At 37.5% G+C, this 23482-nt stretch overlaps 2 protein-coding genes across 2 annotated transcripts in view; one reads left to right on the top strand and one right to left on the bottom strand.

Moving 5' to 3' along the window:
* Positions 1-23482, top strand: part of FBXL13 (F-box and leucine rich repeat protein 13) — a 268523-nt gene that overhangs the window by 104504 nt on the left and 140537 nt on the right. The gene's annotated exons all lie outside the window — the stretch shown is intronic.
* The window catches only part of LRRC17 (leucine rich repeat containing 17), a 39567-nt gene continuing 20392 nt past the window's right edge, over positions 4308-23482 (bottom strand). The window contains exons 3-4 of the mRNA XM_028525646.2: positions 8941-9096; positions 4308-5191 (exon numbers count right to left, since the gene is read on the bottom strand). Of these exons, the coding sequence (XP_028381447.1) occupies positions 4794-5191; positions 8941-9096 (554 nt within the window). The 3' untranslated portion in view covers positions 4308-4793. The remainder of the gene's footprint in view (positions 5192-8940; positions 9097-23482) is intronic.

Raw genomic sequence — 23482 nt, 5'->3', positions numbered from 1 at the left:
TTAAACCACTGTTTTTTCTCTATGCCCCAGGATGAGAAAGTTGACACAGGCCCCTCAGTGATTCCTCCTTACTATATATAGGTCTGTGTGTTGGGGGTGGGATTCCCACATTACTGTGTCTCCAACTCCATGTCTCCTACCTGTTTCTATGTGGTCTCTCTCTTATTTTGTGTGTGGTATGCACAGAAGTCTTCAGTCAGTTCTCAGTAATTCTTCAGGGGGAATCACTCTATCTGTAGGTATAGATTTGATGTGTTTATGGGAGAAGGTGTGTTCAAAGCCTTCCTATGCCACCATCTTGAAACCCTCCCCTTGTTACTATTTAGTGCCTTTTTTTTTTTTTTCAAAAAGAGCAGTCCCTTTAACATTTTGGGTAAGGCTGGTTTTGTGATGATAAACTCCTTTAACTTTTACTTGTCTGGCAAACTATCTCATCTTCAATTTTTAATAATAACTTGGCTGGGTAGCATATTCTTGGTTGGAAGTTGTTTCTTTCAGCATTTTGACTATACTGTGTTACTGCCTGTGGCCTGCAAGATTTCTACTTCAATATCTATCTTATGGAAGTTCCCTTATACTTAACAAATTGTTTTTCTCTTGTTCCTTTTAAGATTCTCTCCTAGTCTTTAACATTTGACATTTTAATCATAATGTATCTTGGCGTGAATCTCTTTGCTTTCATTTTCTTTGGAACTCTCAGCTTCCTGGATCTGGATATCTATTTCCTTTTCTAGGTTGGGGAATTTTTCAGTCATTATTTCTTCAAATAGATTTTCTCACCCCTTTCTCCCTCTCCTCTTTCTGGAAATCTTATAATGTGAATTATCAGTGTGTTTGGTACTGTCCCATAAGTCACTTAGCTGTCTTTACTTATTTCCATTCTTTTTTATTGTTGCTGTGCTTATTGGGTGAGCACCACTGTCTTGCCTTAAGAGTTCACTCATGCTTTCTTTTCTTGTATCTAGTCTGCTTTGAAACTCTGCAGTGTATTTTTCTGCTCAGCTTGGTATTCTTCAGCTGTGTGACTTAGTTTGGTAATGTCTTATACTCTCTATCTCTTTGTTGAAGTTTGCAGTGTGTTCATCACTTTTCCCCTGAGTTCAGTGAGCATGTTTATGACTAGTACTTTGAACTCTTTTTGAGGTAAATTACTTATCTCCATCTCATTGAGGTTTTATCCTTGAGGTTTTATCTTGTCCCCCGCCCCCCACAATTTGGAACATATTTCTTTGTTTCTTTAGTTTGTTTGACTCTCTCTGTTTGTCTCTATGCATTAAATGCAACAACCATCTCTCCCAGTCTCGAAGGGGTGGCTTTGTGTAGGAAATGAATCTTGTTGTTTAACCCTTTCTTATCTCTTTGTTGTCTCTCAAACCTTTGTGATTGTCCAAGCAGCCTATTATATTTTTAATACCTCCCAGTAGTTGAGGGTGTGCCAGGACTTGTCAGTGTCCCAAAGTGAGGATCTCAATCAGAACCTAGATTCAGGCTGATTGGAAGTTAGACACTCAGGCTGCATCTTTTCAAGTATTCAAATATATACAGTAGTGGGACCAGAACTGTAAGCCCCACTGGCCACCAAAGTCAGGCATTATGGAGGTGTCCACTGGAGCTGTTGCAAAAATAGGGCTTCAAAGAAGTGTAGGAGCTCTTTTCTGAGAGATACCAGTAAGCTGTAGCAAGGCCAAGGGGAAGTGCAAAGATGGCATGCACCAAGCTACATTCCCTGAGAGCAGCTTTGTAGACCCTAGGTGTGTACTACACCTGAACTCTGCCTCTCAGGCCAAGCTCTAAAATAAGCAAATGGGCCTCTTAATACAGAATGAAATTATTTGGGCCAAAAACTCTCTCTTGCCAAATGACTTCATTGGTGTTTTTGGATACCTATTCCTCTTTTGGGATCTGGTTCTCAAAATTTGATGCAAGGCAGCATAGTCAAGAGTGCTCTGCACAATATATTTTCTTGATATACCTCCTCAGACAAGAGAAACAAAAAAATAAATAAAAGGGACTACATCAAACTAAAAATTTTTTATACAAAACAAAAAGACAACCTACCAAATGAAGATATTCACCAATGATACATCTGATAAGTGGTTAATATCAACTATTTATAAAGAACTCATACAACTCAACACCAAAAATATCAAACAGCCTTATTTAAAAATGGGCACAGGACCTGAATAGACACTTCTCCAAAGAGGACATACAGATGGCCCATAGGCATATGAAAAGATGCTGAACTGTCTCAACCATTAGGGAAATGCAAATTAAAACCACAGTGAGATATCACCACATACCTGTCAGAATGGCCATCATAAACAAATAACAAACAACAAGTGTTGGCAAGGATGTGGAGGAAAGGGAAACCTTATGCACTGTTGAAAGATTATAGACTGGTGCAGCCACTATAGGAAATAGTATGGAGAGGACTCAAAATACTACATATGGAACTGCCCTATGACCCAGTGATCCCACTTCTGGGTATGTATCTGAAGAAACCCAAAACACTAATTTGAAAAGATATGTGCACCCCTATGTTAATTGCAGCATTATTTACAATTGCCAAGATATGGAAGCAACCCCAGTATCCATCAATAGACAAGTAGATTAAAAATACATAGTGGTGTCCTGGCTGGTGTGGCTCAGTGGATTGAGCACTGGCCTGTGAACCAAAGGGTCGCTGGTTCAATTCCCAGTCAGGACACATGCCTGGGTTGCAGGCCAGGTCCCCAGTGGGGAGCCCACAAGAGGCAACCACACACTGATATTTCTCTCCCTTTCTCCCTCCCTTCCTCTTTCTAAAATTAAATAAATAAAATCTTTTTTTAAAAATACATAGTGGTACATATATAAAATGGAGAATTACTTGGCCACAACATAGAATGAAATCTTGCCATTTGTGACAGCATGGATGGACATAACCTACAGGGTATTATGCTAAGTGAAATAAATTAGAGAAAGACAACTACCACATGATTTTACTTACATGTGGAACCTAAAGAACAATATAAATGAACAAACAGAACAGAAACAGACTCATAGGTACAGAGAACAGACTGATGGTTGCCAGGGGGGAGGGAGGTTGAGGAACTCATTGCAAAAGGTGATGGGACTAAGAAGTACAAATTGGTAGTTACAAAATAGTTACAGGGATGTGAAGTACAGCATAGGGAATACAGTATAATATCGTAATAACTATGCATGGTTCCAGGTGGGTACTGAAAATATCAGGGGGAGCACTTTATGAAGTTTGAGTGTCTGACCACTGTACTGTATACCTGAAACAAACACAAAGTCATATTAAATGTAAACTATAATAAAAAATTAATGAAGAGCACTTTGTAGCCCTGAACAGCAGAAAGGGCTTAACTGAATCTGAATCTATGCTCTGCCACCTGTCTGCACTGTGACTTTGCTCATGTTACTAAACTCTAAGCCTTGGGTTCTTCATTAGAAAAGGCAGATAGTACTACCTACTTCAGACAAATCTTTTATAAATTAGAATGTGTGAAGCTCTTAAGACAGTGTCTTGCATCTAGTAGGTGCTTAAGAAATGTTCATTACTATTCGTCCTATACCATTTTTTGTGCTTTGGGAATTCATGAAAGTATCAAAACCAGTTGATAAACTTTTTAGGAATACCTTGATATATGAAATAAAAATGTATTCAACTTCGTGTAAGAAATCTGTATAAAAAGAAAAAAGTGGGACTTTTAGGGATATGTACATACATCTTTCATTTTATTTTTCTTTCTAATCGTGCATCTGACTATCAGAATGCAAACTGATGGGGTCAGTTTCCAGGTATTCTTTTCTTCTTGGTGATCTGTTTCTCTAGGTGAGGTAATTTTAACCTGCTAACCCAAAATGATGGGGTTTTTCTTAGGTACTGACCCCTCCCTCATTTCCTTTGACATGACCTCCTTTTTTTGTTTTAGCTTCATCCCAAATAATGTCCCTGAATCCTAATTTCATCCTCTGTTTTATGCTTTTTGAAATATTAGTTTAGCAGAAAGGGCTCAGGCCCTTTCTTCATAACTAATGGCTTCTTAGCCTCAATGCTGTTGAAAAACCAGTTCTGTTTTCATGTTCACTAGTACTTATACCTCTTCAGGGCTCATGATTCACACCATCACAACTCTTTCTCAAAGTCCCATTTTCTGACCAGACTCTAATATTCTCAGAGTCTCTACTTATTGCTTGTGACAATTTTCCTTGAGGTCTAGCTTGACCATTTTGCAAGAATCAATCAAGAGTAGTTGAGAATTTGGGTTTACCATGACCACATTATGGAATGCACAAGATTCAGAAATGGAAATTTATTCAATGCACAAGCTGACTTGCTGACAAAAGTGGGAGTAGGGACTGAGGGGAGAGAATGACCTTTTATTATTACTAAACATTTGTATCTTCTCATTTTGATCATGTTTAGGTATGTCCATGCAGCTATCAAAAGGCATATAAAAACGAACATTTTAAAAATAACTTTCAAAAGCAGTAAAAACAGTTATATAGGACATTATGAAATTTGAATGCCATCATTAGGACCCAACTTCTGTAGGTTATTACTATGGGTTCATCACCAAGGCTGTTCTGCAGATAGGCAAATAGGATGAGAGTATTCCCTTAATTACTATAATAATAAAAATAATTAAAGAAACCTTCATTTAGTTGGATAACCCTACATAAATAGGCAACACAGTAAATCAAAATGTAAACATATAGTTTTCTGACACCAGTGTAGCAAATATATAACGAGTTGCAATGATAAGAATTTCTAAATTATCCCACTATCCCACTAGAGTGATTCTTACACTTTGCTTCTTTGTTGTGTAATCCCTATGTATTTTTTCCCATTCATCATCTTCTGTATCCTGGTCAAATGTTTCGGGGTATGTTGGTAATTTATCTTTGGGGCATTCTTCATAGTAACTCCTAACATATTTTCCTACAGACCACCCTTTGTATTCTTCAGGTGTTTTGCATTCCAGGCCATTATAGTGGACGTTGTAATGGTGCTTTAACCAGTAGTAGAGGTAGTGGATGTTGTAGTCACATCTCCAAGGGTTATCTCTGAGCCATAGGAGTTTCAAAAAATACAAGTCTTCAAATACTCCGTAGTCAAAGTTTTGCAGACTGTTGTTTGATAAATCTAACTCTTCTAAATTTGTAAGTCCTAAAAAAGCAGCTAGAAACAGAAAATATTGAATAAAGCAAATGAGTAATTGGGTTAAATGCAGCTCTATGGTATTTAAAAGGACAAATATAAATTAAAAATAAGAGATTTAATTCACTGTGTTGAAAAGCTTTTTCCTCCCCTCCTTTTTCTCAGAGTACTTACTTTAGAAAACTTGTATGTACTTTGTCCTCTCTTTGAAATGTATACATATCCTTTAGAAGACTAAGGCCTTTTGTCAGCTTTATGAGGCAGAACTATCTTTCTCAAGGACCTGGGAGCCCTATCATTGAAATATAATCATCAAGACAGAGCACCCCTACCTCCCAGGTTCGGTAGGAGGGTAGGAATCTTGATCCAAGTTGCAAAACTACCTCTTGTCATAAAGATAAAAGTTTGTTTTCCTGTTGACAAAGCCAATTCACTAATACAGTTTGTTACCTCAATTACCAAGTAAAGTTAGGATGAACTGTGTGTGACAAATGGTGCTTTCAAATCCTCTTACTTAAGGGCTAGTTATCATTTATCCTGAAAACGTGTGTGCATTGGGTTGTGTCTGCCTGGCTACATAAATGTGAGATCTTTCTCTTAGCAGATTGCTTGTGCTGTGCATCACATTATGGTGTAATGCTTACCCAATAATAAATGTATTTTCTTTCTCTATTATCCTTATGGAGAGGATTTCTGTGTTGGGAGAAGATTTTGGCTTTAATTATATTTCCCTAACAGTACATGCATCTAAATGAGAAGTTCTAGAATATGTTTTTACTCAAACAAAACTTTCCCCTTGATTATTAAATTGACTAGAACACAATATTTTATATGCAAAGTCAGCTTAAAGTTAGCTTTCTAAAACATGTATTTTGGGTTTTTCTGCATTCATTTATACTCACTGGAAAGATGCCACAAAAAAGGCATGAATTAGGAAAATATTTCAAATATAAGTGCATAATAATGAAAATGTGTCTGGTGATGATTTGACAGATCCCTGGGATATTAGTATACTCTGAACATACATAGAAAATAGCCTTTTCCAGAGGGAATTATATTCCTGTGCAGTCCAAAACCAAAACAATGTTATCAACATTTTGAAAACATCTGGTTGTGTTTGGCAAACTATGGTAGCTATCAGCTTTGAAACCATTTGTGTTTAATTCTACTAGGGTGGATAATTAAAACAAATATCAAACACATGACATAAAATAAGACAACAAAAGCTTTTTTAAAGAGTAAAGAAAGCTAAACCTGGATTATCTCTATTTTAGTTGATGTGGATTGTCTAGATACTCTAGAATTTATAGGTCAATCCTAATCTCAAATATTTTGTTTCTATTTCAAATATTTTCTCATTGCTGTTTTAAAATACTGTTGTTGGAGCATAAAGTGTCCTTATTTTGAATTTGGAAAACATGTTCTCATATCAATACCATTGAGCATTTTTATATCATTTGTTCTCAGACAAAACCCATCATTCCCCATAAAAAAATTCTGTTTTGGTGCAAAGCAAATACTTGGGGATGTGGGGTGGGGGAAGGCAGGCTGTGGAGAGGAGCAAAAGGCCAGCTCTTATAAGATAGTTCTGAAGATACTACACCCCCCATTTGCTAACATTTGTAAGTCAGTGATCTCAACAATTTACTTTTCTTTAAACAAGTCAGCTTTTCAGATTGAAAGCATGTGTAAACATTGCTAGATTTTATTTTGAAAGCACTATATGTATCTAGGCATTTTGAAAGTCTAGCTTTCATGTTCTTAAAGGAAGTAAAATACCTAGTATGGTGTCATTTTTCCCTTTTTTTGCAATATTTGGAATTTTATGAGATTGTTATTCACACTTTTTAAAGAATGGCAGATCTCACTGCACTTGTGTATCTACCAGCATGAGTTGTAAGTAAGCTCACCTTGGCAGCGTTTCATCTCAAAGCTCCAAAATAAAAAAAGGTCTTTTATTTTAAAACTTCTTTGAAGCTCCAAAATAAAAAAAAGGTCTTCTATTTTAAAACTTCTTTGAAGGTGTCATTTTTACTAAAGTGCTAAGATACTTCTTTATTCCAGAAGATAAATCAAGAAAAGTGGTTGGCATTTGGAAGGCATTCAATATACATCTGTTAATGTAGAAAATATTTTCCTGGGACTGAACTGAACACAGGAGAAAAAGAATACTATTGCTATTAACAGTTTACATTGTGTGTCCGCAAGGAAAACACATTGGGTCAACATGAAAGGCCTTCAGGAGGTCCCAAGGATGGGAAAGGAGTTCTCACAACTGCAGGAATTTCATCACCAATGAGGGGAGAATATCAGTAGAAGTAAAACAAAACCATTTTGTACTATTATGTCTCTGCATTGTCTTCTCTTACTTTTCTCTAGTTTTCTTTACATAATGTGGTTTTATTGTGATTAAACATTATTTTCACTATTATTCATTATTTTAATAAATTTAACTTAGGCCACTAACATATTATAGTCTCTTTTAGAGATACCTCTAAAGCTTATTTGCATGGACACTTTGGACGATTAGCTAAGGTTGAAGGAAATCAGACACTTGCTGAGGAGCCTGTGACACAGCATGCTTGTCTTGAGAGTCTTTGGTTCTCATGGAGCAAAAAAGGGTCCCCACCTCCAGATTCTTCTCCCTGGGGCCTGGCTGACCTGCACACCAGTGTGGTGACTGTTTTATGTGGGAGAAGAGTGTCTCTGTACTATTCTTATTTGCTGTGACATGAAAATTGCTTCTGACTTCAAAATTTAAAGATACTGTCAAGTTTACACTATCTGTACAGACTAAGGTATAAGTGCAGCATATCGCTGGTCCTTTAGAACATTTTAGAAATTATGGTTTCTTAATATTTAAAAAAATGTTATTAGTACTAAATATGCCTATGTAGCTCTAGAACATTTATTTTCAAATTTTACTTCTGCAATGTTAAAATCTTAATATTCTATTAATGATATAGTTACCATTAAGAAAAGCAGAAGAAACAATTGTACTCAAAATGCTTATGACATTAACATTGCATTATTAATAGTATTAATAATGATTTTTATAGATAAGACTTTTCAAATTGAAGTAACACTGTGAAGGCACACATTATATATGTTATAAATCTGATTAATATTGAAGTAATTCTCAGTTTTTCTAAATCCTGTGTATAATTTACCACTCTTCTTTTTGCAAGAAACTGCTTAGAAAATGGAGAAGAGATTTGAAGGATAGGAGAAGAACTGATCTTGATCTAGGATTAAATAAAATGTGATTGGCTCTGGTTTGAGCACATTTTATCTTAATTTATAAACTTGATGCTTAGCAGATTATTTCAAATTTACTTTAAGTAAGTTGTTGAAATCCTACTTTAAACAAGTTGGAACTTAATGAATAGCAAAGAAAATGCCAAATCTGAATTTTCCTTTAAAAATCACTACATGTTTAGAATTTTATTGACCACTAGCCATACATTCACATTTTTATACTGTATTCTATAAAATATTTTTACTAGGACCAATTAAAGAAGTTACTTAGTAACATATAGTATTATATGCTTCATAAAACAACAACTTGGCAAATATTTTTGAGTGCTAAACAAGTTCTAATTTAATCAAATGCTAATTAACAAGATCTAATTCATAACATTTAATTTAAATTTAAACATTTTATTATTTAGTTTTTTTTTACTTAATTGTATTTACTATAAATGTTGCCATAAGGGAAAAAGATAAAGAACATCTGTCACCAGTTTAAAGGGCTATTCTGTGGAACTTACCAGGATCGATGAATTCAATGCCATTGCTACTAAGGTTTAATTTCTTTAGCTTATGAACATCCTCAAATTCCTTGGGTCGAAGCTGGTTGATTTTATTGTATGACAAGTCAAGTTTAACAATATCTGGAGGGATGTTGTTAGGAACTTTCTTCAAATCTGGAAAAAATTAATCATATTGAGATTATCAACTTCTCCTGGCCTCTTTTGCCCTTATCACTCTTACTACACCTGTGTGATTGAAGCGTTAGCTCTTAAAGGGGAAAAGGATATCGAAAGCCAAAGAGCACTGGTATAAACAAGGCTTAGCATGTGCTAAATTCCACCAAAGCCTGGTGGCGCTTAGAGGAGCAACTCATTGCTGAGCTTCTCTGAGGCAGCTTTGAGGAATCAAGGAGAGCAGGAGGCAACACAGCTCAGTTGGCTCAGTCATCAGGTGAGGCAGTGGGCTCACTCCTGCCTGTCCATTAGAACCACCTAGGAGGCTTTAAAAAAAGAAAGCTGAAGTGAAATAAAACAAATCAAACCTTCTATTTGGGTCCCCTCCCATTCCCTTCACACTCCCCTGGAGTTTTCATTATTAATTTTTGCCTCTTTGATGCATCTTTCTTTTATCCCTCTCCTGAGGCCAGAAAAATAAGCTCAGGTCTCTCCTCATAAAAAAAGAAAGACAAACCAACCAAAAGAGCTCTTGACCTTGGTGACCCTCAAGCTGTTATCTTATTTTTCCTTTCCTTGGATGCTAAAATTCAATCAAGAGTCATCCCAATTTGTTGCCTCTGCTTCTCATCACACTCTTATTCCCTGAATCCGTGGTATTTAGTTCATACTCCATCACTCCTCGACTCTTCCCAGAGGACAACAGTAACCTGACTCCTCCAAAACAACAATACAGGCCCTGGCTAGCGTAGCTCAGTGGATTGAGTGTGGGCTGCGAACCAAAGTGTCACAGGTTTGATTCCCAGTCAGGGTACATGCCTGGGTTGCAGGCCATGACCCCCAGCAATCGCACATTGATGTTTCTCTCTCTCTTTCTCCCTCCCTTCCCTCTCTAAAAATAAATAAATAAAATCTAAAAAAAATTAAAAAGAATACACAATTAAAAAAAACAACAACAATGCAACAATAGCACCACCGCTGCTGCTGCTGCTGCTGCTGCTGCAGAAAACACCTCTGAACAGGAGTCCAGGGGACTTTCCACAATAGGAAATCAAGGCTCACCTCATTTATCTCCTACTATTTATGTTTGTCTTTAAACCATGCTTTTAAAAATATGAAGTGTGTTTATTTTATATTTTAGCATAATACTTGCCCTTTCTCTTAATCCTTAGTGAAATATTCTGAAGAGATTTTATTCCATTATAAATAAAGCAAGTGAAGCCTGTGAAGAGAAACAAAACCTAATCCCACAAAAGGAAATTAGAAGAAACAAGTAAAATGTCCGGATTCATTGAGGCCTAGGAATAGCATGACCCAAAAGCTTTCTGAATTAGTAGAAATGCTTTCAACTGGGTCAAGTAAAGTAAATTTATGGAAAATTATATCCATTAACCCATAATGCCCCTTTGGTACAGAATTACTGAATTATTGATAAATTCTCCAGAATATTGAAAAACCCTCTTATTTATGATTTCTTAATTCATAGTATATTTACTTTCAAAAAGACTCAGGCTTATTTTTTCTAACTTTTTTTTTAAAGATTTTATTTATTTATTTTTAGAGAGGGAAGGGAGGAAGATAGAGAGAGAGAGAGAAACATCAATGTGCGGTTGCTGGGGGTTATGGCCTGCAACCCAGGCATGTACCCTGGCTGGGAATTGAACCTGCAACACTTTTTTCTAACTTCTAATAGCTCAGAATCCATGGTCTTTAATGAGATGGTATTAGTAGTTCCTTGTTTTGTATCCATTTTCCTGTTAACTTTGCTTTCTCTTCTTGATGGGATCTTAGCTATCTTTGTATCGATATGTAGGAACTGTTCTAAGTGCTCTAACAAGTATTAACTGACAAGAATCCTATAGCTAAGTACCATTATTATCCTCATTTTGCAGATGAAGAAACTGAGGCAGCACTTGACTACAGTCACACTCCTAGGAATTAAACATAAACATGCTTGCCCAGACCCTATGCTTCTAACCACTGTGTTCCGCCCCTCATGGTACCCTTCTGTTTCCTTTATGCTCTTCTACCTGCTTAGAATCCTGGAGGTCAGCATGTAGGGTGAAATGGGGGTAGTGGAGCATCTGGGGTGGAATCAATATATTGGGATGACCATGAGACCTTTCTGGCTCTGTATTTAAAATAACATCTTCCTGCTTTCTAGCAGGTAATAATAATAATCATACTATAATTCCCTGCTTTGTCTCAATGGTAGTTGTCAACAATAAGCATAGTGTACATTTTACTGATTTATAAAATTTTTGCCCCTCCTCACCATGGAAACTTCATGAAGGAGGCTTAGAACAATGCACAACATATCATAAATAAATAAGTGGTATGTGGAAGACACCTTTTAAAATGGCATCTAATGATCTCCTCTACTGATATTCATGTCCTTGTGCAAACCCTTCCCCTTGAGCATGGGCAGAACCTGGTGGTTTGCTTCTAACAATAGAATACAGCAAATGTAATGGATGTCCCTTCCATAACTAGGTTATAAGAAATTGTGATGTTCTTTCTGCTAGCAGACTCTTTTGCTGGCTTTGATGATGCAAATTGCTATGTTGGAGAGGCTCACGTGACAAGGATTAAAGGTGGTTTCTGGCCAATAGCTGGCAAGAAACTCAGGCCTCCAGTCCAAAAGCCCTTAAGGAATCAAATTCTGCCAACAGCCATATCAGCTTGGAAGGGAATCCTTTTCCAGTTCAGCCTTCAGATGAGACCATAGCCCTGAGCCCTGGTCAACACCTTGACTGCAGCCTTGTGAGAGATCCTGAAACAGAGGACCCAGCTAAACTATGTCTGATTTTCTGACCCACACAAACTGTGAGAAAATAGTGTGTTGTTTTTAAGCCATTAAATTGTGGGGTAGTTAGGCAGCAATAGATAACTAACTCATGGTAAATAATAGGAGCTCATTAAATGTTTGTTAAATTTAATGATTCAGGAATATTGAGGTGTCTTGTAATAAAAGTGCTTTGAAAATTTGAAGTGATCTTATTTCTGTCCTCTGATAAGACATTGTTCCATTTGACCTAGAGTTGTGTCTGCCACCATATTGAAAAGTGAAAGAGTTTAAGACAAACTTATTATCATGTAACAAACAGTGAGGTAATCTCCCACTTAGGATCAGCAAGACCCTGTTTGGAGAGCTGTATTCACATAAACAAGGAGATAGAGATGTGGTAATAATTGAAAACCAGAGACAATTGAGAACAGACAGTAGAAATAATTTCTTGGCACTTTGCATTTGGAATAGCTATTGAGAATAGCTGTGTCATCATCTTAGAAGGCTTTTAAAAGAAGAATCAAGCTTTATTTTAAAATCTAGAATCCCACCTCTTCTCACTTCTTCCCCTGCTCCCACCTTTGTCCAAGCCACCGTCACCTCATGTCTGAGTTATCCCAATAGTGTCCTAAGCCCATGTGATCCTGTTAAAACAGAAGTCAGATCATGTCATTCCTGTCATTTTCTCAGAAGCCCTCCTACCCTGCAGATGGCAGAATCCTTCCATTGCTTTCCATCTATGAATAAAGCCCAAGTCCTCACGAAGGCACTATAATGCCATTTAAGGCTGTAGGTCTTGTCAACAGAGTCAGCCTGTCTCTCCGAGGTTCTGGAAAGCAGCCTTTTTCATCAGGACTTGCTTACTGAGCCCACATCTGCTGGGCTGGATATGTGACCACTGTAGGACAAGCTAAAGTGGGTTAACCACAAATAAATGGGTAGAAAAAAGGGTCAATGAGAACAGCCTGAAACCCAGCATAAGCAATGTGGCAGACCTATGGATGCTGGAAAGGCACAAGAATTGTGGAACCGACTTTGGCATTGTTAGCAGCAGCCCTGAGTAAAAATAGGATCCACAAGTAATACCAGGAATCGCAAACCAAAGCCTTTACTAGAAAAATGGGAAAATTTTATTGTATTGATGGGTAAAAACAGTTCTTTAGTTCTTTAACTTTAAGCTTGCATTATACTTGAAACTATTGATGTAAATAAAGTATGTTCGCTTTGATAAAGATTACTAATTTCTCCAGGCCAGGAACAAATTTGGTCAATGTGGCATTTCTAAACCAGGTACCACATTGTTATTTGCTGCTACCTAAAATTCTTGGTAAACCCTCAACAGATACCGTATTTACTTAATTATCACCCCTGACAAGCCTTGCTGATTGTGAGGAGGGAATTGGCAAATTTTCTCCACATAATTTCCCACTTAGTAGTCTTTCTTGGCTGTCAGCAATGTCCTAACTACTCTGAAGGTTTGAAAGTAGTAGGTAAAGAAACATAGATGGGCCTGTTTGTTGCAAAAAAAAATCTTAATTATTTTCAAGCCAGCGCAGAAATTGATTTCAGAGGGTACTGGGAGCAGTTTATTGGCATAATTCTCCCCAGTCCTAATCTTAGAGGTAAAAATGAATCCTTAAAAATGGTAAACTATTCTGGTAAATGCAAAGCTACAAAGGAGTTTTAAAACTCCTTTCATGTATTTTTGGCAAATCCATTTACCTCAATATGGCATAAACATGCCTTTCAACTAATTTCACATTTATTTCCTTTGAAAGACTAAGTTTTGTTGGCAAAGTGCCTGGCTCTCAGTGAATAAAGCTATTATTTCTGTTTCTTACTGTCAGATGTTTAAGACAAACATAGTGATCTTTGAGGTCTGTGTGGTCAAATTGGCACCTATTGGGTGCCCCACACACACCATCTGACTCATCATCTGTCAGCTGGGAAAGGCACAACTCCAGAGGGAGGGGAATCTGTATTCAGGTTCCCTGTGTGGGATCATGTGTATGGTTTGCTGTACAGAGCCTGAGAAGAAGGGTTCAAATTCTTTAAAATTCTTTTTTTTTAAATCCTCACCTGAGGATATGTTTACTGATTTTAGAGAGAGGAAGGAAGAGAGAGAAGTGGGGGGAGGAAGGGGGAGAGAGAGAGAAAAAAACCAACGATGTGAAAGAGAAACATTGATTGGTTGCCTCCCTTACAAGCCCCAACCCAGGATCCACACCACAACCTAGGTATGTGCCCTGACTGGGCATTGAACCACAACCTTTTGGTGAATGGGATGACACTCCAACTAACTGAGCCACCCAGCCAGGGCAAAATTCTCCTTGATTAATAGATGTATCCAGAAACTTGAAGGAAGAGATAATGTTTCATGATGGTCAGTGGCTTGGGAACTACTTGTGTACAGCCTGTGTGACCTCAGAAGGGAAACATAACTTCTCTACACCTCAGTTTCTTCATTTATAAAATGAGGATAACAATAATACTTCTTTTAAGGTTGTGAGGAATAAATGAAATAATGCATGAAACTGCTGTCTTAGGCACACCAAGGATTTAGATAGCAGCTCTTATTCATTAATATCACTGCTAGTTTCACTATTGATGGCATGTTTTAGACTTTGTTTGATCCTACATAGTGTCTAACATGGTACACAATCAAAAGTATTACTACATTCTGGCAGGGAGCCAGAGCCGAACATTGCAGAACAATTGTTCTTAGCATTTGACATTTATTACGTCTTTATAGAATGGGATAGGGAAAATTACAATGAAATATATTCAGATTGTCATATTTGAATTCTGGACATGATTTTTAACCTCAATGTAATCTTATTTTTAAAGGTTGTTTAAGATTATCGCTTTGCAAGAGCAAAGAAAGCAGCTCAATTATTATCATCAATCTGAACATGGCTCTGTACCAGGCAGCACCAAAAGGTGTTTAATAGATAAAATCTTTGTCTTAAAACTTATAGGGATCGACAAAATGCCAAAGTGTTAAAAGTAATCAATAGATTTATATCAACCATAGTGAAAGTGATTTATATTGATTATATTAAAAGACAAAAGTACTCTTCATTTGATCTATATTTTTAAATCTAAAAAGTGAGCCTCTGACTTATGTAGTCATTTCATGTGGAGGAACTTGAATTGTCTATTAGTGCATGAGCCTATGTTACATGTGTTGTGTATGTCATTACACTTTATTTATATTATTTTCCAGTAAAAGATATAGGTATTTTTAAAGCAAAGGGAATGCATTTATGAGGCATATCAGGAAAGTTGTGTTTGGACAACAACTGAAGAAAATAAAGCATTAAAAATGTTTGTATTTTTGCCAAGGGAGAAAGAGAAAAATATCATGGAAAAAAAAAAAGACAAAGGTAGAAATAGGTGCAGAGGGAGAGAGTAGCCCAAGAAAAGAAGAGCACTAAGAAAGAAATTCTCTAATAAGCTATCTCTTCTTAAGTGGCAGTGTAGTCTAGCTATAGAAGTCTTTAACTTTATGTTGATGTGATTTTTTCTCAGATAATTAATGAACTTTACCTACTTACTCTTTATCACCTGATGCACCAAGTGCAAATTAACTTTAGCTTGAGGATAGAACCTCAGCAACATCAAGTAATTTTTCTAACCCAGGTTTTTAAGCACCACAAAGGAAATCCTAGTAGGACACATTCTTCAGAGTGAAGCACTACTCACAGTAAAAATATCAGGGAAATTCCACCCAATCTATTACAGAGAAACTACATATACTGACTTTTCTGGAATTCTCTAATGCTTCTATTGTTAAGACAGCTGCTCATTTGAATATAATCAGATTAACATTAAAAGACAGCAGGCTCAGGTAGACCAAGGTTCAAATCTTTGCTTTGCTATTTACCTATGAGACCTCAGCCAAGTGACTGTTTCCCTGAGACTCATTTTCCTCAGTGTAAATAGGGTTAGATTACCTTCCTGGAAGTCAACTGTAAACAGTATGTGTGTGGACCACCTGGAACATAGTAGGTTCTCAGTTAATGAAAATTCTTTTAATTCAGAGAACCCCAGAACAGCATCCCCTAGGTTATGATGCTGTAATTGTTCTCCTATGGTATCAAATTATATACAGTTCACACGGTGACATAGTAAGCAAACCTCCCATGCCACATGGCAGTGATGTGACCTCACTAGGTGCCACTTCCAGAGTTGGACAGCAGAGGGCAAGACCTGAGCATGACTTCGCCAGTAAATTAACAAATTTACTGCTGACTCAGGTTGCCTGCTTCTGCAATGTAAATGAATTCCTGGCTATGGTTCCCTTGAGAGGAGCCAGAGTCTCTATGTTCCTAGCCTTCCCTTTCTGTTCTTAAAGAAACAAAAAAAGCAAATTTCACAAAGTACGTGGAAGGAATGATACCATAAGACCTTAATTCAATGACATCTGGCTTTAATATATTATTACAAATAAGTTATTAATCCATGTCAGAAATGAAAGTCAGACACTGTCATATGGCTTGTTATCCTAGTGCAGATTAGCAGTTCTGAGACCATACTTCGAGAATGTCTTCACTAATATATCAAGAGCATTACTAAAAATCTCCCTTCTGTTTTATTTCATGAATTTATCTTGTGTGCAAATCCTACACAGTACTAACCCAAGAATGTGTGGGATATAAGACCCAGTAATAATTTTCAGGAAGTAGGTAGTTTTCTGGAAAGATTCCCTTAGTCTCATAGTTTTTGGATTAAATACTTTCAACTTATTTTTTTTCAATATTTTTGTGTTTTATTTTGGGTAATTTGGGGACAAATAAGGTACAGGATGTTAGCAAGTACTTATTAAAGCCTTAAGACTAAATTATAAGATACACCGATCACTACAGAGTGCTTGGAGTGCTCCCTCTGACAGTGCTCTCACCTGTCCAGTCCTGCACATGGTTTTCCTTGATGTAATCATTTCCTCACAGATGTACACCATGTTCCGACTCTACCTGGGGTAAGTTGGGTTAGGTAGACAGCAGTTTGCACTTGTTTTCATACCCACTGGTTTACAACATAAATTAAACTACATTAGTTTTAAGATTAAAGGTATTCCTTATAGCCACAGATTGCAGAGCAAATATGAGTAGAACCTAGATTCTACAAGATGGCAGTGAAGTAGATGGAAGTTACACTAACCTCCTCCTAGGATCAAACTGGAATGACAACTAAGTTATAGAAAAATAATCCTGAAAATCCAACTGAACACTAGCTGGAGAGAAGTCTTATAACCAACGACTTACAGAAGAAATCAGATCACCACAAGGAGACTGGTAGAGAGTGTGGAGACATGAGAGGGCTGGCTGGGCTCCCACAGGTGGCAGCTGAAGTGCTGGAGGGACATTTCATTGGCCTTGGGGGTAGCCCTGAGGTGTGTGGGGTCTACACTCCAAGCTGGGTTTCCCAGCATAGAGCACCAGACCTGAAAGGTCCCAAGTAACATTTGACTGTGAAAAGCAGTGGGATTTCTGTCTGACAGGGAGAGATAGCTAGAGATGCAGAGAGCCTCTTAAAGGGCCAACATGCAAAATTTCATTTGAAGCCACTTGCTCTGGGCTCCAGAAGAAGAAGGGAAGAGTGGACTAGAAATACATGAAGAGAGACTGGGGTTCGAGGCTCTGAGAAAGAGCTAAAGGGTCAGCCGCCAGGATCACTGTGCTGAGTCATTCTCCATACTGCAGAAGCCATCTCTCTTGGGCAGAGCACTGCCCTCCAAGTAGCATCAGCCTGGGGGGGAAGCAATAGCACCATCTGCAGGAATCCATCTCACCCCACCAGTGGAGCTTAAACCAGGCTGCTGAATACAACTGGAGGCTATTTCAGTGATTAAGCCTAACAGCAAAGGCAGACCTCTGGGAGCTGGAGGCTTTAGCTTCCCCCAGGACTAGGTAGAAGCCAGCCTTTGAATGCAGCTTGGCTTTTTCTGCAACACCAGGCCCAACAGAGGGAGCCAGAAGATTTGAATTACTGATAGTTCCAACGGGTAGACCAGAGCCAGTCACATGTAGTGACACAGGGCTGAACCAGACTCTTTGTGGACCGACCTAACACATAGAACATAGAAACAAATATAAAAAGTCAGACAAAATGCAAAAAGAAAGAAACAGACCCCAACTGAATGAACAATAGAACCTGTCAGAAAAAGAACGAAATGAAATGGAGGCAAGCAATTTATCAGACATAGAGTTTAGAGTAATGATTATAAGGATACTCAACAGTATTTAAAAAGACAGAACCCATAAAAAAGGACCAGGCAGGAATAAAGAATGTGGATCAAGATGGCAGCATAGGCAGACATGGCTCACATCTTTGCACAACTGATTCAAAATGACAGCAAAAATATAGAACAACTATGGTTCAGAACTGTCAGAAATCAAGCTGAATGGAAGTCTGACAACTACGGAATTAAAGAAACCACATCCACCCAGACTGGGCAGCAATGTGGAATAGGCTGGTCCCATTCCCACGTGTGGTGGATAGAAATTTGGGAGGGATATCTTGGGAGCAAGGAGTCTGTCCCCAACCAGGCCCTCCAACCCAGGGTTCCAGTGCCAGGAAGATAAACCCCCACAACTTCTGACTGCAAAAACCAGCGAAGATTGAGTTGATGGAAGAAATTTCCGGAGCCCAAGCAGTTCCTCTTAAAGAACCCAACATGAAATTACCTACTCAGACACACCCCTTCAGAGCTTCAGCACTTGACTAGAAGCTTGAAAGGCACCAATGGCACTCCAGGAAGAACTGCAGTGTCTGGCATTAAAGCAAGCAGAGGCCATTGTACCTTTTCTAAACTCTCCTCCAACAGAGCCACAGAACCAGCTGGCCAGCTGGTGCCATATCTATTACTCCATCACCCTGCCTAACACTGTTTGACACACCTTGGAGATCCCCAGAGACTCTGTCCCAACCAACTTACAGGCCTACCCAAGCTGCTTTTCCATATAAATAGCTGGTCTTGGTTCATGTATCACAACCTCCTAAATCCTCTCAAATAAGCAACAGCTGTCCTCAGTGAACCCCAGGACCAGCACTAGCAGCAGCTAGCCTATATTCACAGTTTGGAATCTCCAAGCTCAGCACAAGTAGCAGCCATCTCAGATTGCTGTATAGTTCAGGAAGAGTGGCCCTAAGCAAACCACAGCTGGGGGCTGATTTTGGCCTGTACCACCTGGGGAACCCAAGGGCCAACACACCCAGTGGACAGCAACAGACCATGTCAGAGCACCACCACCCTGCCCCTGCATAGCTGATCCTCCATGCAGGGCAGAGGTTGGTGGTAAGTGGTCACAGACAATCCTTGCAACTGACTGGCCTGGGCAATCCCTACCATTGATCTGCCAACAGAAACCAAGATTCAACTACAAAAGAAGGGTGTACTCAGCCCACACAAAGGGTTCACCTCAAGTACCCAGCTTGGGTGATAGAGGAGGCTGTGCCACTGGACCCTATAGGACATCTCCTATATTAGGCCACACTACCAATAAATGGAGGCAAAGCAACTCTACCTAATACATAGAAACAAACAAAGGAATGATACCAACACAAGGAGTCAAAGAAACATGGTCCAAATGAAAGAACACATCAAAACTCCAGAAAAAGAACTAAAAAATGATGATAAGCAATCTATCAGATATAGAGTTCAAAACACTAGTTATAAGGATGCTCAAGGAACTTAGTGAGGACATCAATAGCATTAAAAAATTCCAATCAGCCCTGGCTGGCGTAGCTCAGTGGATTGAGCGCAGGCTGGGAACCAAAGTGTCCCAGGTTCGATTCCCAGCCAGGGTACATTCCTGGGTTGCAGGCCATAACCCCCAGCAACCGCACATTAATGTTTCTCTCTCTCTCTCTCTCTCTCCCCCCCTTCCCTCTCTAAAAGTAAATAAATAAAATCTTTAAAAAAAAATTCCAATCAGAAATGAAGGATTCACTAATTGAAATACAGAACAATTTACAGGGAACAACAGTAGAGTGGATAAAGCCAAAAATCAAATCAATGATTTGGAACCTAAGGAGGCAAAAAACAACCAATAAGAATAACAAGAAGAAAAAAGAATAAAAAAAAATGAGGATCATATATCAGTCTCTGGGAAAACTTCAAGAGGTCCAACATTCACATCATAGGGGTGTCAAAAAGAGAAGAGAAAGACTAAGATATTGGAAATCTATTTGAAAACAATAATGAAAGACAACTTCCCTAATATGGAGAAGGAAATAGATATGCAAGTCCAGAAAGCAAAGAGAGGCCCAGACAAGATGGATGTAAAGAGGCCCACTCCAAGATACATCGTAATTAAAATGCCAAAGGTTATAGATAGAGACTCTTAAAAGTAGCAAGAGAAAAAAAGTTTGTTATCTACAGGGGAGTTCCCATAAGACTGTCAGCTGATTTCTCAAAGGACACTTTGCAGGCTAGAAGGGATTAGCAAGAAATATTCAAAGTCATGAAAAACAGGGACCTAAAATCAAGATTACTCTATCTAGCAAAACTATCATTTAGAATGGTAGGGCAGATACAGAGGTTTCCAGACAAGAGAAAACTACAGTTCATCTTCACCTAACCACTATTTTATGAAATGTTAAAGGGACTGATTTAAGAAAAAGAAGATCAAAATCATGAGCACTAAAATGGCAAAAATACGTATCTATCAACAATTGAATCTACAAAGCAAACTAGGCAAACAAGAAGAACAGCGACAGATTCATAGATACGGAGAGTGTTTTGATGGTTTACTGAAGAAAGGGGTTGTGGAGGAATGGGTGAAGAGGTGAGGGTATTAAGAAGTACAAATAGGTAGTTACAGAATAGTTGTGGGGATGTAAAGTATGGCATACTAAACAGAGTGGCCAAAGAACTTATACACATGACCCATGCACATTAACAATAGTTTGGGAATTGCCTGAGGGAGTGGGGCATGCAGGGTGGAGAGGGGGAAAGGGGGAAAAATCAGGACAATTGTAATAGCATAATCAATAAAATATGATTAAAAATAAATATAAAATACTGAAATCTTAAAAGAAGAAACAAAAAATGCAATACTTGAAATAATTCCTGTAAGGAATAAACAGTAGGTTAGATGAGGCAAAGGATCAGATCAGATGTTTGCAAGACAAGTTAGAAAAAATACCCAAGCAGAGCAACAAAAAGAGAGAATTTTAAAAAATGAGGAAAGTCAACATCCACATCATGGGAGACCAGAAGTAGAAGAGAATGAGCCAAGGATTGAGAACCTAGTTGAAGAAATAATGATACAACAATTCCCTAACCTAGTGATGGAAAAAGATACATAAATACAGGAAGTGCATAGAGTCCCAAACAAGATAGACCCACACCAAGACACGTCATAATTTAAATGCAAGGCTTAAAGAAAAGGAGAGAATTTTAAAAGCCGCAAAAGTAAAGTTGTTAGTTTCTGACAAGAAAGCTCCCATTAGACTCAGCTGATTTCTCAACAGAAATTTTCAGGCCAGAAGGGTTTGGCATTAAATATTCAAAGTGATAAAAAGCAAGGACTTACCATGAAGGCTATTTTACCCAGCAAAGCTATCATTTAAAATTGAAGTAGCAGTAAAAGAGCTACCCAGACAAGAAAAAGATAAAGGAGTTTGTTAACACAAACTCAGTACTGCAACAACTGTTAAAGGGCTTGCTTTAAGAGGAAGAAAAAAATAGGAAAACAGTTTTAAAATGGCAATAAATATGTATATTAATAATCACTTTTAAAGTAAATGGCTAAAAGGCTCCAATTAAAAGACATAGGGTAGCTGGATGGATAAGAAAATAAAATCCATATATAAGCTCTAAGAGATCACCTCAGAATGAAAGATCACACAGACTAAAAGTAAAGAGACTGAAAAAGAGATTTCATGCAAACAGAAAGAAAAAAAAGCTGGGGTAGCAATATTTATATCTAACAAAATAGACTTTGAAACCAAGGCTATAGTAAGAGACAAATAAGGACACTATATAATGATAAAGGGAACAATACAACAAGTGGATGTAATCCTAGTAAACATTCACACACCCAACTAGGGGCATCTAAATATGTAAAGCAAATCTTGATGGACATAAAAGGAGAGATTCATAAATACAGTCATAGAAGAAAATTTTGTCTTCAATGGATAGATTTTCCAGACAGAAAATCAAAAGGAGACTGTGGCCTTAAATGACACACTAGATCAAATGTATTTAATATTTTCAGGTCATTTCACCCCAAAGGAGCAGAATATACATCCTTTTCAAGTGCACATGGAACATTTTCTAGGATAGACCATATATTAGGACACAATATAAGTCACAATAAATTTAAAAAGATTGAAATCCTATTAGGCATTTTCTTTGACCACAGTGTTATCAAACTAGAAATCAATCACAAGAAAAAAAAACTGATAAATATCCAAAGACATGGAAGCTAAATAACAAGTTATTAAACAATGAATGAGTCAACAATGAGATCAAGGAAGAGATTAAAAAATACCTTAAAACAAATGGAAATGAGAACACAACAATCCAAAATCTGTGTGACACAAGGAAAGCAGTTCTGAGAGGGAAATTCATAGCACTGCAGGCCTGCCTCAAGAAACAAAAAAAAGCTCAAATAAACAATCTAACTTTACACTTAAGGAACTTGAAAAAGAATAACAAACAAAGATCAAAGTATGTAGCAGGATGGAAATAATAAAGATCAGAGCAGAAATAAACAAAATGGAGCCTTAAAAAGTGATACAAAAGATCAATGAGTCCAAGAGCTGGTTCTTTGAAAAGATAAACAAGATTAACAAATCTTTAACCAGACTTATTAAGAAAAGCCAGAGAGGATCCAAATAAATAAAATCAGAAATGAGAGAGGGGGGATAACAACTGACACCAAAGAAATACAAAGGATTGTAAGAAAATATTATGAAGAATTATATGCCAACAAACTGGACAACCTGAACAAAATGAATAAATTCCTAGAAACATACAATCTTCCAAAACTCAATCAGGAAGAATCAGAGAATCTGAATAGAGAGATTACACCTAGTGAAATTGAAGCAGTAATAAAAAAAACCCCAAGAAAAAATAGCCTTGGAGCAGATGGCTTCACAGGTGAATTTTATCAAACATTCTTAGAAGAAATAATACCTATCCTTCTCAAACTACTCCAGGAAAATTCAAGATGAGGGAACATTTCCATGATCATTTTTGAGGCCATCATTATCCTAATTCCAAAACCAGATAAAGACACTACAATGAAAGAAAATTATAGGCCAGTATCCCTAATGCACATACATGCTAAAATACTCAACAAAATGTTAGCAAACCAAATACAGCAATACATCAGAAAGATCATACATCATGATCAAGTGGGATTTATTCCAGGAATGCAAAATTGGTACAACATTTGCAAATCCATAAATATGACTCACCATATAAACAAAATGAAGGTTAAAAACCACATGATTATATCAAGAGATGCAGAAACAGCTTTTGATCAAATCCAGCAACTGTTCATGATAAAAACCCTCAGCAAAGTGGAAATCGAGGAAATATACCTAAACATAATAAAGGCCATATATGACAAACCCGTTGCC

The sequence above is a fragment of the Phyllostomus discolor genome, chromosome 10 (genome assembly GCF_004126475.2).
Source record: "Phyllostomus discolor isolate MPI-MPIP mPhyDis1 chromosome 10, mPhyDis1.pri.v3, whole genome shotgun sequence".
NCBI classification, from domain to species: domain Eukaryota; kingdom Metazoa; phylum Chordata; class Mammalia; order Chiroptera; family Phyllostomidae; genus Phyllostomus; species Phyllostomus discolor.
The sequence above is the reverse complement of the archived record's forward strand: the minus strand, read 5'-3'. Positions and strand labels throughout refer to the sequence as shown.